General features: G+C 34.3%; 1 protein-coding gene and 1 long non-coding RNA gene across 6 annotated transcripts in view; one reads left to right on the top strand and one right to left on the bottom strand.

The window, feature by feature from the left end:
* Positions 1-12,696, top strand: part of Rgs13 (regulator of G protein signaling 13) — a 30,398-nt gene extending 17,702 nt beyond the window's left edge. For all 3 annotated transcript variants that reach the window (XM_048809814.1, XM_048809815.1, XM_015492041.2), the window contains 2 exons: positions 10,394-10,560; positions 11,592-12,696. In XM_048809814.1, the coding sequence (XP_048665771.1) occupies positions 10,394-10,560; positions 11,592-11,780 (356 nt within the window). In that variant the 3' untranslated portion in view covers positions 11,781-12,696. The remainder of the gene's footprint in view (positions 1-10,393; positions 10,561-11,591) is intronic.
* LOC125618636 overlaps positions 1-12,934 on the bottom strand; it is a 42,006-nt gene extending 29,072 nt beyond the window's left edge. The window contains exons 1-4 of one of the 3 annotated variants that reach the window (XR_007349951.1): positions 12,847-12,934; positions 12,671-12,729; positions 9,390-9,571; positions 6,071-7,771 (exon numbers count right to left, since the gene is read on the bottom strand). This is a non-coding gene — a long non-coding RNA (uncharacterized LOC125618636). Of the gene's footprint in view, positions 1-6,070; positions 7,772-9,389; positions 9,572-12,670; positions 12,805-12,846 lie in introns of those variants that run through there. The other 2 variants (XR_007349950.1, XR_007349949.1) reach the window with 2 other exon arrangements.
* Positions 12,935-14,639: the final 1,705 nt, after the last annotated feature.

Raw genomic sequence — 14,639 nt, 5'->3', positions numbered from 1 at the left:
GAGGGGAGGGGGGATAGTAGAGGATAGGAAAGGCAGCAGAACACAACAGACACTAGTATGGCAATATGTAAATCAATGGATGTGTAACTGATGTGTTTCTGCAATCTGTATATGGGGTAAAAATGGGAGTGCATAACCCACTTGAATCAAAGTGTAAAATATGATATATCAAGAAATTTGTAATGTTTTGAACAACCAACAATAAAAAATTAAAAAAAAAAAAAAAGAAGAAAAAACTAGACCTAACCGAAGGCTACTTACAAGAAACTCACTTCACCAGTGAAGACACACCAAGATTGAAAGTGGAAGGATGGGAAAAGATAAGCAATGCAAATTGAAACTGAAAGCTCGCAGGAGTGACTATGCTTATTCACAGTCTGTACTTAAATAGGATTTAAATCAAGAACTGTAAAAGAGAACAAAAGAGATCACTGTATAAATAAAGGGATCAATTCATCAAGAAGAAATAACAATTGTAAATGTATCTGCACTTAAAGCTGGAGCAACTTACCGTATAAAGCAAATGTTATTAGCTCTAAAAGGAGTACTAGACTCTTCACTCTGCTTTTATCAATGAACAGGTTATCCAGACACAAATCAACCAAGAAACACTTAAGCTAAACAACAGACCAACCTGACAAACATTTATAGGTCATTTCATCAAACAGGTGTAGAATGCATATTTTCTCACTGGCACATGGAAACTTCTCTAGGACATACCATATGCAAGGCCAGAAAACAAGTCTCAAAAATTTTAAAAAACTGAAATCATAACATGTATCTTCTCTGAGCACAATGGCATGAAACGAGAAATTTCAGAGATTGTATAAATACACGGAAATTAAGAAATAGTCCCCTGAATGACCAAGTTGGTCACTGAAGAAATCAAAAGTGAAAATTTAAAAATTTATTGAAACAAATGAAAACACAACATACTGAAACCTATGGAATACAGCAAAAGCAATACTAAGAAGAAAGTTTACAGCAACAGGTACTTACATTTTAAAAAATAGAAAGATTTCAAATAAACAAACCCAACAATGCAATCCAAAGAACTTGAAAAACAAGAAAAAATTAAGCTCAAAATTAGTAGAAGGAAAGAAACAACAAAAACCAGAGCAGAAATAAACAAAATAGAGGCTAAAATTATCAACAAAATAAAGAACAAACTTTTGAAAAGATAAACAAAATTGATAAACCTTCAGCTAGACTAACTCAGAAAAAAAAGAAAAACCTTAAATAAATAAAATCATAGATAAAAAAGGGAACATCACAACTGATATTATAGACGTACAAAAGATCATTAAGGATTATTATGAACATTGATGCATCAACAAATTAGAAAAACTAGAAGAAATGGATATATTCCTGGACACATGTAACCTACCAAAATGGAACCAAGAGAACACTGGAAACCTGAATAGACTAAAAACTAGTAACAAAATTTAATATGTATTGAAAAAAAAAAAAAAACAGAAAAGCTCAGAACCAGATGGTTTTGTTGCTGAATTTTACCAAACTTAAAAGAAGAGCTCATACCAATTCTTCTCAAACAATTCCAAAGTAATAAAGAGCAGGAACCCTTCCAAACTTGTTCAACAAGGACAGCTTTTTCCTAATTGGGATTAATCTCAGGGCTACAAGGATAATTCAGCATATGCAAGGGGACAAAATGAAAGATAAAAATCTTATGATGATCTCAATAAATACAGCAAAAACTTTTAATAAAATCCAACATTCCTTCATGATTAAATCAAAACCTCAAAAATCAATAATGTTATATATGACAAACCCACAGACTACATGATACTGAATGGGAAAAAAAAAACTGAAATTTTTCCTCTAACATCAGGAACAAGACAAGGATGTCCATTCTCATCACTCGTATTCAATACAGTATTGAATGTTTTAGCCAGAACAATTAGACAAGAAAAAATAAATTAAAATAAAGAGCATCCAAATAGGAAAGGAGGTCAATTTATGCTTATTTGAACAACATAATTGTATGTATAAGACTCCAAAAAAAATTGCTAGAACTGTTGAACAAATTCAGTAAGGTTACAGGATACAAAACTAATATATAAAAATAAGTAGTCTTGCAGAGGGCGGTGGCGTAAGCCTGTAATCCCAGGATCTCGGAAGGCTGAGGCAGGAGAATCGTGAGTTCAAAGCCAGCCTGAGGAACAGCATGAGGCTAAGCAACTCAGTGAGACCCTGTCTCTAAATAAAATACAAAATAGGGCTGGGGATGTGACTCAGTGGTCAAGTGCCCCTGAGTTCAATCCCCAGGACCAAAATAAATAAATAAATAAGTAGCCTTTTATACACCAATAATGAAATTGCTAAGAAAGACATAAAAAAGCAATCCCATTAGCTACAAAATAAAATCCCTGAATAAATTTAAACTAAAGAAGTGAATGATCTTTACAATTAAAATTATAAAACACTAATGAAATAAACAGAAAAGGACACATAGAAAAAAGAAAACATAACCCATGTCTACTGATTAGAAGAATCCATGTTGTTAAAATGTCCATACCACCCAAAGTAATCTATAGAGTCAATACCATTCCAATAATATTTTTCACAGAAACAAAAAAAACCCACTAAAATTTGTAGAACACACATAAACATGTGTGTGCACATATAAAGTGGAATATTATTCAGCCATAAAAAGAATGAAATTCTGACCTTTGTAGCAACAAGGATGGAACTGACAGACATATGTTAAAGGAAGTAAGTCAGGCACAGAAAGACAAGTAAAATGTTGCTCTCAAAGAAGTAGAGAACACAATAGTTGTTACTAGAGTCTGATAAGGGTGTGGGGAAAGAGGGAATAGAGAAAAGATGAACAAGGGGTACATAAGTGCACTTCTATAAGAAGAAAAATTTCTAATGTACTATAGCACAATAGAATAACTATAGTTGACAACAATTAATTATTTTGAAGTAGTAGTCAAAAGGAATTTTAATATTCCCAGCACAAAGAAATAATAACTGTCTGAGGTTGTAGATATGCCGATTATGTGGATCTGATCATTACACATTGTGTACAGGGATAGAAACAGCACACTGTCCTGCATAAAGAGGTACTATTACTACGTGTCAATTAAAAAGAAAGTATGTTTAAAAATAGAAAAAAAAAGTAGAAACACCAAGGGGGCACGTGGTCAATAGTGGGCATATGCGGTCAATAGTTGGGTCTTATTTGGGAAATACAGCAATCTATTTGTATGACGATGACTATTAGTGAAGAGTGGACTGGTGACAAGGAGAAGGGTGGAGATAGTGATGCAATAAAAAGTAACATGAACAGAAAAAGCAAAGCAGAGCCGAAAAAAATTCCTCAGGTAATTGGAAAGGACAGGTGCAGATGGAGGTAGTTAACCAACTACCTTGCTGGAGGGAAGATAGGACATCTCCATCTGATTAAGTCTGTCTCAGCAAAGTTTGAAGGTCAACTACAGATTGCTGAAGAGAGGGTGTGTTCGAATGTTAAAAAGGGAAAAGGGATGAAATAATTTCTGGAGATTTTGAGAACTGTGATATTAGGAAAGAATGAGTTAATGACTAGACATGGTGGAGTACCCATTTAAAATGTGCAGTGATCATTTCAAGTTAGAAAGCACAGCTGTGTATTTTTCTGTGGCCTGTTCAGTTTGCTCCAGCATAGATGCAGAGCAGGGATATAGCGTAACCAACCTGAGTAGGCCAGTGTTCTGAATCAGAGAGTTTGCATTAATTTTTAATTTTGCTCAAATCTTGGAAATGCTTAGTTGAATGATGTTGGATTACCATACTGCTGAAGGCAATGGAGGCTGCTCTATATTGATGAACATCTATGCTGCCTGGTGCCTCTTTATCCACATGATAGCAGGGCAGATGTTGGAAGTTACTGAGGGATATTGTTACTCCCTCAGGTGCATCTTGATCCCAAAGGCAGAGCCATTCTCTCAATTCTCTCATCTGTGGGGAAGTCTTTGCTGCTCACTCCTGATTGGCAGCTTCCTACACTATCATTTATTCTAATCTCTGCTAACCACGCTGTTTCCATAGTTACCAGCATCAACCCTTGTATTACAGCACTGCCTTGCCTCTTCCCTTTGAAAGCATTTAGCACATTTTGTCTTTGCTTTCTCATACACTTCTTCACCTGGCAGGGGGGTAGAAAACCTGGCCTTTCATAGACATTGCTGCTCACTTAGTACATTTTTTTCTCACTCACAAAAAATGAAAATGTAATAGCATTCCAGGTATGATCTTCTGGTCTCTTGAGCTTCTCAGATAGTGAATTATTAGGGCCTACTTCTTCACTCTCCAAGACCTGTACAAAATGTCTTTAAAATGTGGAAGCATGAGAGATACAAAAGCCCAGATTAACACTTTAGTCAATACCTGCTATATATAAGGTAGTATATAAGAACTGGGTATATAAAGATGAATAAACTTCATTCCTAATCCTCAAAGCTTCTCAGGTGAATGGAGACATAGTGGAAGTAAACCCATAAATATAATAGACTGTGAGTAGGTAGGTAAACTATAAATTAAAACAGATATGCACTCCATGCTATTTGTCAACTGATAGGAAGAGCTTATCCAGCTTGGGGTATTCAGACAAAATTTTCCAGAAATTGAAATATGTAAGCTAAGTCTTGGATCAAGGTAGAAAACCTGCAACATGAAAGGAACTGCATACATAACACACAGGAAGTGTCTAAATAAGGCTCAGAGACTGCCAGCCAGGAAGGGCAAGGGAGGAAGCAGGGGAGATGGAGGGCTGTGTCCTAATGAGCCCTAGAACCACAGCCAAGAGGTCCGGCCTTTGTCATTTGGGAAATGGGAAAATTTTGAAAGGTATAATAGATGGTAATGACTAGGGTTTTGATTTAGAGATTTTTCTCAAACAAAAGAACAGAAAAGATTGGCAGCTAGATCAGGTCAGAGTTGAACTGAAGCTTTTTCATATTAGAGAGTTCACAAGTCTCAAAATCATAAACAAAAGTAACACATAAAAAGGAAAGTCAGGCCAGCGGGTAAGAGCCTGTCCTAGTCACTTGGGAAGCTGAGGTGAAATGATCACTTGAGTTTGAGACCAGCCTGAGCAACATAGTGAGTCCCCATCTAAAATAAATAATAATAATTTTAAAAGAATAATGAGTAAATGGAGAATAGAAAATAAAGCCATAAATATTATAGAGAGTGCCTTTAAGATACTATCTGAAAAGTCAAGAAACACTAATGATACAAAAGAAAAATGGACAAAATGTTTGAAGTTCATAGGAAAAATAGAAGAAAGGTTAGGAAAAATTTTTTTAAATATTACAGTATGTATCAAAACTCTCTCAAAATATTACATGTTCAGTTTAGGTATTTAATTCCTTCAATCAATCCTAAGATAATTGGTCCTAAGGACTTATAGACCAAGATGTTTGGTATTTATATACAAAATGTTTGATATCTATATACCAAAAAATGTAGAAAAATCCAAATGTTCAATAATAATAGAATGACTAAATATACAGTCACCCTTCTGTATCCACATGTCCTGCAGCTCTGAGTTCAATGACCTGCAGATGAAAAATATTTAGGAAAAGAATTGTATGTATATTAAACATGTAGAGATATTTTTTCTTCCCTAAACAATATGGTATAACAACTGTTTACATAACACATGATACTAGGTATTATCAGTAATCTAGAGATGACTTAAAGTATACAGAAGGATGTGTGTAGCTTATCCACAAATGTTATCCCATTTTATGTAGACGATTTAGCATTTTCAGATTTTGGCTTCCTCAGGGGGTCCTGAAACCAATGCCCTATGGACACAGAAGAACAATTGTCTTACAACCTAGCCCTTCAATGTACTATCATGATTATCTAAAGTAAAAAGGAAAGTGTTTGTTGCATAATATTAAGCATGAAAGAGCAATAGTGATTTTTTTAAATGCCTTTACATTATGTCAATAAGTAACTTGTATTTGTATCTGTGTGTGCAGATGAATGAATGCTAGCTAGATACATGTTTTTACATGATCAATAGATTGAAAGAATAAAAGGAAACAACAAATTGTCAACAATGGATACTACTTTATTAGACATTTTCTGTGTTAATAACATAGCATTTTAAGCTACTTTTATAATAACACAGCAAAGAAAAAGTAGGAGCAAAATTAGAAATGATTAATATCCTAGAAACCAAACCAGAAAATTTTAATAAAACAGGAAGATTTACTATAAAACTTCACACAGATTCTGGTAGAATTATGGAATTTATTATATCTCCAGTGATACAGATTTAAAATTAAAAGGTGAATTTAAAATTGGTTTGGACATATTTCTAATGTACATAGCTCACTTTTAGGACTTAATACATGGTACAAGACTTGACATCTTACAGAAAAACATGATCCTGGAATAAGATAGACCACCATTCTGATTCAGTCAAAAGAAATTCCACGGGCTGGGGTTGTGGCTCAGTGGTAAAGCATTTGCCTAGCAAGTGTGAGGCACTGGGTTCAATTCTTAGCACCACATATAAATAAATAAAAATAAAGGTTCATCAACAACTTAAAAAAAGAAAGAAATTCCATGTTTTTCTACTGCATCAAGAAACGATGTCATGTGTCATCTTGTGTGTCATAGGAGTACTAATTTTAGTGACTACTTTTAAAAGGGCAAGTTAGAGATTTCCAAAAGCAACACTCTGAATCTTCAAGGAAAAGGTATACCCCACATATGCCATAAACCTATTTCTGCCACCCTCTCAACTTAAGTGAGCAATTCTGTTGCTTAGCCTTGAATCACTCTTCTGCAGCAGAATCATGGTCTCCTGAGCATAGTGCTCAGGAATGATTATAATTTAAAACTTCAGAATGGGCCACATTGGGTTCGATTGTCTGATTTGGGAAAGACTTTTTTACATTATGATTCATGTGGTACATGCATCAACCAAATTCTAAACTGGTAATTTAAGTATGAATTTAATATTTACTATGATTCCTGAAACATTTTTACATAAATGCACTCTCAGCGGCTTGTTTGGATAACGTGTAGCATACTCAGACAAAAATTAACCTAATGTATACAGAATTCTGCAAAACATACCAATCACATAAGTCTACTCATTCCACGCATCAGAATCACATCTGAAATATCAGATGGGTTCGAGTCATCCAGGTCAGCTTCTGCTAAGTTATGATAGAGTAACAAATGACATTAAAATCCCAATGAGTTACAGTAAGAAAGATCCCTTCCTTGCTCATGATACACAGCAACTAAGGTCAGCTCTCACTCTTTTCTCTGTCCTCATTCCAGCCTTTAGGCTAAATGAGCAGCTTTTTTTTCTAGGATACATTCTCTTCATAAGGAAGGGAGAAGCAGAACCAACCACATGAGGGTTCTTAAACCATTCTCTCGGAACTACACACAGCACTTTTGCATGTATTTTATTGACTAGCACAAGTTCAATGGCCAGTGCAGATGTAAATGGGATAGGGAAATATAATGCCTTTAGAGGAAGGGCAGGGAAAAACTAAGAATAATACTGCAAGCTGTCACATCAAGCATCTATGCTAACTATATTTTATATAGTATATATGGAAATGATCACTCAGAAAACATAAAAACTATATAGAGCAACACATAGATTACTTCATTAGCAAAGGTCTTGAGAATTGTGGAAACATTAGGCAAACCTCAAAAGAAGCAGAAACTCATTCTTCTCCATCAGGAGGGAAGCGAGGAAGGCAGGTGTAAATGCAGGTGGGCTCTAAAATGACAATACATAAACATTTTAATACAAAATCAAGCAAAACATAAACACAAATCTGAATATTACAATGTGGAATCTAATAGGGGTTTCCAGATCATCTTTCCACCCCACCCACTTATCACTCTAGGAACTATGGCTGACTCTCATTCCATGATCTATGGATTTTTACCAGGTGTCTGTTTGTCTCTCTGTCTGTCTCACATATGCTCTTTCTTTTCCTATTCACTAGCTCATTTCTTAATTTTTATTTTAAGGACCTTATTTTCTGTTCCTAACTAAGCATTAAGTCAAACTTTCTCTTATTACAAACTATATGCTTATTCATTTTTAAATACAGCTGTTTCTTTCAATATATTCTGAAAAACACTAGCTTGAACTTAACATGTTAAACCAGAAATAAATTTTTGGTTGTTTTTTTTATTTGTTTGTTTGTTTGTTTTGCTTTTCCCACCCATTCACCTATTTCCTTAATAGGAGGGTCAGTTGCTACATGTGTTCTCTGCTCCATTTCCTGTGCCTATGGTAAGGCAAGGTACAATTTAAAGTCACTTTAGCATGAAAATAAATTTTTTGTTTGAAATCTAAGTTTAAATATATTCCCCCTTTCGGTAGGAACATCTAGTCTATGTCATTTCCTATGTCACATACCTATATATGCTCTGCTCCCATCTCATATGTCCTCCATATTGAGGTAATATTCCTGTCAAATAACTTACTGCCCAATTTCAGGAAGGCTGCATATGCTCACATCAATATTAAGCCATGGTCTAAGTTTGTGTATTATTAGGATGTTATATTTCTTGCAGATTACCAACTTTCCATAACCATACTGCCTCCATAGAAGGTATATACCTCTATTTGAGTTTTTTTTTTCTTGAATACAAATTACTTTGTTATCTTTATTCCTGTATCATTTCTGACAGAGTAATTAGAAACCAAGAAGTCAAAAAGTCTGACTTTCTCGTGTTAGAAAATTTGATCTAAGCTCTTAGGTGAAAACCCAGGAAAACATGATTAGATTACTCATTATTTCCATTCCATTTAATTATGCTTACTTTTCAAATAGTTAATGCTACTGACCAATGTTTTATTAATCAAAATCCTTTTTCACTTTCTGGATATGTTTATGGCTTTGATTATGGTGACAGTTTCATAGGTATACACTTAACTTCAAACACATCAGGTTGTACACATTAAATTATGCACAGATTTTTGTAATAGGAAAAAAAAGAATCCTATGATAGCAGTCAGGGTCTAAATGGTCATGGATTCAGCGTGTCTATATACACATTTCTATCAAAAGTTACTTTGGCTGGGTGCAGTGGCATCTGCCTGTAATCCCAGAGGATGAGATAATTCTGAAGGCTGAGGCAGGAAGGGAAGGGAAAAACTGAGAATAATACTGCAAGCTGTCACATCAAGCATCTATGCTAACTATATTTTATGTGGTATATATGGTTGCAAATTCAAAGCCAGCCTCAGCAACTTAGTCAGGCCCTAGGCAATTTAACAAGACCCATCTCAAAAAGGGCTGGAAATGTGGCTCAGTGGTTAAGCATCCCTGGGTTCAATCCCGCATATCAAAAAAAGAAAAAGAAAAAGAAAAGAAAGTTACTTTGTTGTTTTGTCATTTAACAATTTGATTGCTCAGGCATGTCAACAGACTTCATAGACACCAAAAGAAGTTTAATATTAATCTCGAAGTATTCATGGTGAACCTTGAGAGTACTTGGTCTTCCCAAAAATTCTGATTCATGTGTTAGATTTTTGAAAGCTGTCTTCTTCAAACAGAAGTTCCTAGAAAATAGTGCCACAATCAAGAAAAGCTCATGCAACCTTTGTCCTTATATACTCATTCCAGAAAGGCAGTTTAAGACCAGACCTGAGGATAACTATCTTGACATCAAGTGTCATTTGATGATCATGCTCCACATAATCACTGCCCTGTACTAGATTCCAAGATAGTTTCCAATATCCTATCTGAATTCCATTCCTTGCCTGGTCCCTATTTCTGATGTGAACCATAAACCATGAATAAGAAGCTTAATTTTCATCCGTCTGTGTTCTCCTGCACTGACTGCCTATTCAGAAACACTTCAGGCTGTACAACCTGATAAGAATATCACTTCCACATGGCTTGAATAGTTTTCTTCCAACCCTGCCCTGTCTTTTTTAGAATCTACACTCTGCTCTTACCCACCGGTTTGGCTTGAGTTCTTAGCTTTCTCTTATCATGATCAGAGCTCTTCCTACCTGCCCAGCTTAAGCCTTTTTTCTAGGTCCCTGTGACATCTCCTGTCCTATGTGTCATAGACCCATCCACAGTGGTGAGCAATTTCCTCTGAGTGACTCAGAATGAAGAGATAACCTCACCGATGACTGGATTGTTTGAATGTGCCTCAGATGTATAGATTTAAGAGTGTGATAGATACAGATATGGATATGAAACACTCACTTGATAAATAATTAGGGAGATTTTATTCAGACTTTTGTTTTAAGCTTGATAAATAATTAGGGAGATTATATTCAGACTTTTGTTTTAAGCTGCATTTTAAATATTGTTCAGACTTTCTGATAATTTTAACTATAAAAATAAACTGATTTCTCTACTACTTTTAGATGGTCCAGTAGTCTATGCAGCATACTTAAAAATGGAGCACAGTGATGAGAACATTAAATTCTGGAAGGCGTGTGAAACCTATAAGAAAATTGCCTCACGGTGGAGCAGAGTTTCTATGGCAAAGAAGCTTTATAAGACCTACATCCAGCCACAGTCCCCTAGAGAGGTAAAAACCGATGGGAAATGAAATCAGTGCATCTTTTGACACTAATATCTGTTAATCATCCATACATGCCAGGCACTTTACATCCCAGTATCTCCTAATATGTTATAAATTTGATATTACTAACCTTATTTTATAGATTAAAAAAAAAGAATTTGTAAAGTTAATGAACTTGCCCAGTGTCATTACAGTGGTAATGTTAGTATTCAAACTTAGGCAGTCTGGCTCCAAAGTTTCTCATTAGATGATCTTAATTCCCAGGAAGGTTAAAAAGAAAAAAAAAAAGTGTCCTTGCCAACAGAAACTACAAATGCCATAAATAGGCATGTGCACATCCCAGTGGCAATCCACCACCACACCAGAGATTACTGTTCACCTTCGCATAAAACCAACAGACCCAGCAAACATCCACGTTGTGATTACCACCAGTCATTTACAGTGAATGAAACAGATTCACTGAGACTTTTCCTAGCAGACAATGAAAAATGAACATTCCTATTGAGGGAAAAGAACAGACGATGGTAACTTATTCTCTGAAATTCTTATTTGGAAATTTTTTTTGGTTTACTTAGACAACCACTTCTGCCCTCCATTTCTCCTCTTCTCACCTTCTTCCCATTTCAGGGCATATTCAGTGAAAACAATCTTTGTAACTAATAAGGAAGATAGATTTTAAAATAGAACCAACTTCCCCTTTCCTTAAAAAGAGGCCTTGGTTTCATAAGCTTCCTTGTTTGCAGACATCCACTAAAAAGCCACCAGCATCCTCCTAAGTAGAGTGTGGTTTCTGAGACTCCTGTGGTCTTAGGCCAGGTGGCTTCTTTATTCCTTTGGGATGTGAAGGTGGATATTTACTTTTAAAAAGCAAAAAAAAAAAAAAATCTCTGCTAAATCTTTTTAGATATCTATGAACACTGTGAGCAAAATTACCTACTGGACTAAAAAGGAGGGGGGAATAAATGAAACCTTCCCGTTTTACGTGTCCATGTTTAATTGTGCTTACTTAACGCTCTACATGTAATTTCCCTTTTCAGATTAACATTGACAATTCAACAAGAGAAACTATCATCATGAACATTCAGGAACCCACTCAAACATGTTTTGAAGAGGCTCAGAAAATGGTATATATGCATATGGCAATGGATTCCTATCCCAGGTTTCTAAAGTCAGAAATGTACCAGAAACTTTTGAAAACTATTCCTGACTGCCACTCAAAAGTTTAAATTGAAGATTGTATATAGCAAGTACTTGTTTTGATCTTTTACTTTAGGAAAGCACAAATCACAACAAAAGAAGGAATAAAACAGAAATCTAGCTAAAAATTTATTTCTAGTTCCAAAGAGAAAGATTCCAAAAGGAATGAACTTTACAATTCTTATAAGTAACACAAGGTATAGGATACCTAGCTTCATTACATTAACAGTATATAGTAACCAACTAATGGATTTTTAATTAATTTTGCTGTCATCATGCATAGATTACTTATTTAAAAACTTTATCTCTGTGAATTATGTCTCTATCATGAATGTATTCTGCAAATATAGTATTCTTAATAACTCGAATTAGTAGACAAATTTGGTATTTGTAATTCAGTTGTATTTTATCATGAGTAATATTAAAAAGATACATTCTTGAGAGATATTTAATCTGTATAATTTTCCTATTAATCTGTTCATAACTAATATTCTATAACATATCTTATACATGTGAAAAAATTGTGATGTTCTTTAAAATGTGTTTTTTCATTTATTCTTGCACTTAACATTGCTATAAGGATAGAAAATTTGATTCTTATTTTTTGAGAATTGATTCCTCACAATATAAATTCTTCATGATCTTGGTAATAAATAAATCTAAACATAAATTAAAAGTTATAAACATGCATTTTTCAAGGGCACAAAAAAGATATCATTTCAGTATAAATTTCTAAAGGTCTAATGTTGGTATTTTATAATGGTGAAAATATATAATATTTTTACTTTCCATAGATTTCATAGAAAGTATAAGGAGTTTAACACATTCATTTGATCTTACCTTACTGTCATTTAAAAGATCATTCTTTTAAAGACTACAGATTCAACATCCACATTTGGAAGTTCAACATAGTACTTACACGTTTAACAGTTGATCTCCTGCCTATTATACTTAAAAGAAAATTCAGGTACTTCAAGTCTTGTATTTTGAAAAAAAAAAAAGAAATCATTAAAAAGTTATTTCCACCCTGGGAATCATTTTCAAATGTTCATGTTTTTTTCTTGGTTTTGGAAAGTAGATTAAAATAGATGTTACCCTTGTTTTGAAACAAAGCTTCCCCTTTCTTCCCAGTGATTCACTGCTTCTCTGTACCACAGCACTCTTAATTCCATGAGCCATTACATTTTATTGTACCTAGAAGAATGATTTTGTTGGTCATATGCCTCCATGGTTCACAGGGTCCCAGGCATTTTGTCTGTAGTGTTTATTCCACTTTTAAAAAGAGCAGCATGAGTAACTGCACAGTCAGCCATAACAAATTCAGGTGCTGAGGAGGTCCAAGCCATTAACCACCTTGATCCCAGCTCTGAAACTAAGGAGGTCTTTCTAAATAAATGAATGAATAAACAAAGAGGCAGCACTGACAGAATAAGAAATCCACTTTGACTACACATAATGGAAAGGATAGTAGATTCATTGTTAAGAAACTTTGGTTTCAACTCTAGATATCTCAAATTATTAACTACATAAATTTATTCACCTCTGAGAAATCTACAGAAAATTATAAAAGTTTCTTATTCCATCTGCTCTTCAGTTTCCTCATCTTCAAAATGAAGTAGTAAGACTAGATAATAGACATCCCTAGCTCCTCTCCAGCTTCAAAATTTTGTACCTTCAGTACTTTTAAGTAATTAAGTGCAGCATCTAAAGGGGTGTGTGTGACATCCTGTCACCTGTCCTCTGACTTTGTACAGTTAATAGTAAGACATATCTTCAAAACTGAACTTTGTCACTCAGGTACTCTTCTAAGATCATACATGCTCAGATGTTTATAAATCATGAACAGTCACATACATACCCCCATTCCCCTGCTCCAGGTCTCCCCATAACAGTCACTGCTGAATTCCATGTTGGGCTTCAAGAAAAGGCCTCAGGATTGTGAAAAACAGTATACAGCTTCCTCAAAAAATTAACATATTTTGTCCCATAATCCCAGATATGGAATACTTATAAAAACTTAAATATATAGTATAAATCATGTAATCATATAATTATATAACATAATCATACTAAATAATTCTAATTTTAATTAAAATAAGAATATATAAGCCCTAGATTATGATTTTCAACATATTTTAATGCACGTATGCCAACTTCATTGAAATATTAGATTTGAAAACTTGGGACTTAATGGGTTATAAATAGACCTATCTTGATCCAGCACTGCACTTCTGGGTATCTATCCAGGGATTGAACAGAATCTCAAAGAGATATCCCTACTTCCATCTTCTCCACAGCATTATTTACAATAGCCAAGACAGGAGAACAATCTAAAGGTCTTTCACAAGATGATTAGATAAAGAAAATATGAGACCAGACATATATACACACAAATACAAGTTGAGTATTCCTTATTCAAAATGCTTAGGACCAGAAGTGTTTCAGATTTCAGAATTTTTATATTTTTGGATAATTTGCATACACATGAGATTTCTTGAGGATGGAATATAATCCTAAACGTGAAATTAATTTATTTGTTTTATATGTACTTATATGTATGTATATATACATACAGAGTATAATTTTATATGATATTTTTAGTGCTTCTATGTTTTGACTATGATCCACCACACAAGGTAAAGGTGTGGTATTTTTAACTTGTAGCATCATGTTGGTGCTCAAAAGTTTTCAGATTTTGAAGCATTTCAGATTTTGGATTAGGGATGCTCAACCTGTATTATGAAGTCAAAGAAAAAAGAATGAAATCCTCATTTTTGCTAAATGGATGGAGGAAAGCCAAATGAGTAAGACACAGAAATACCACATATCTCTCTTACACATGGAATCTAAAACAGTCAATCTCATAGAAGAGGAGAATAGCATGGTGG

This window comes from Marmota marmota, unplaced genomic scaffold (genome assembly GCF_001458135.2).
Source record: "Marmota marmota marmota unplaced genomic scaffold, marMar, whole genome shotgun sequence".
NCBI lineage: Eukaryota > Metazoa > Chordata > Mammalia > Rodentia > Sciuridae > Marmota > Marmota marmota.
The sequence above is the reverse complement of the archived record's forward strand: the minus strand, read 5'-3'. Positions and strand labels throughout refer to the sequence as shown.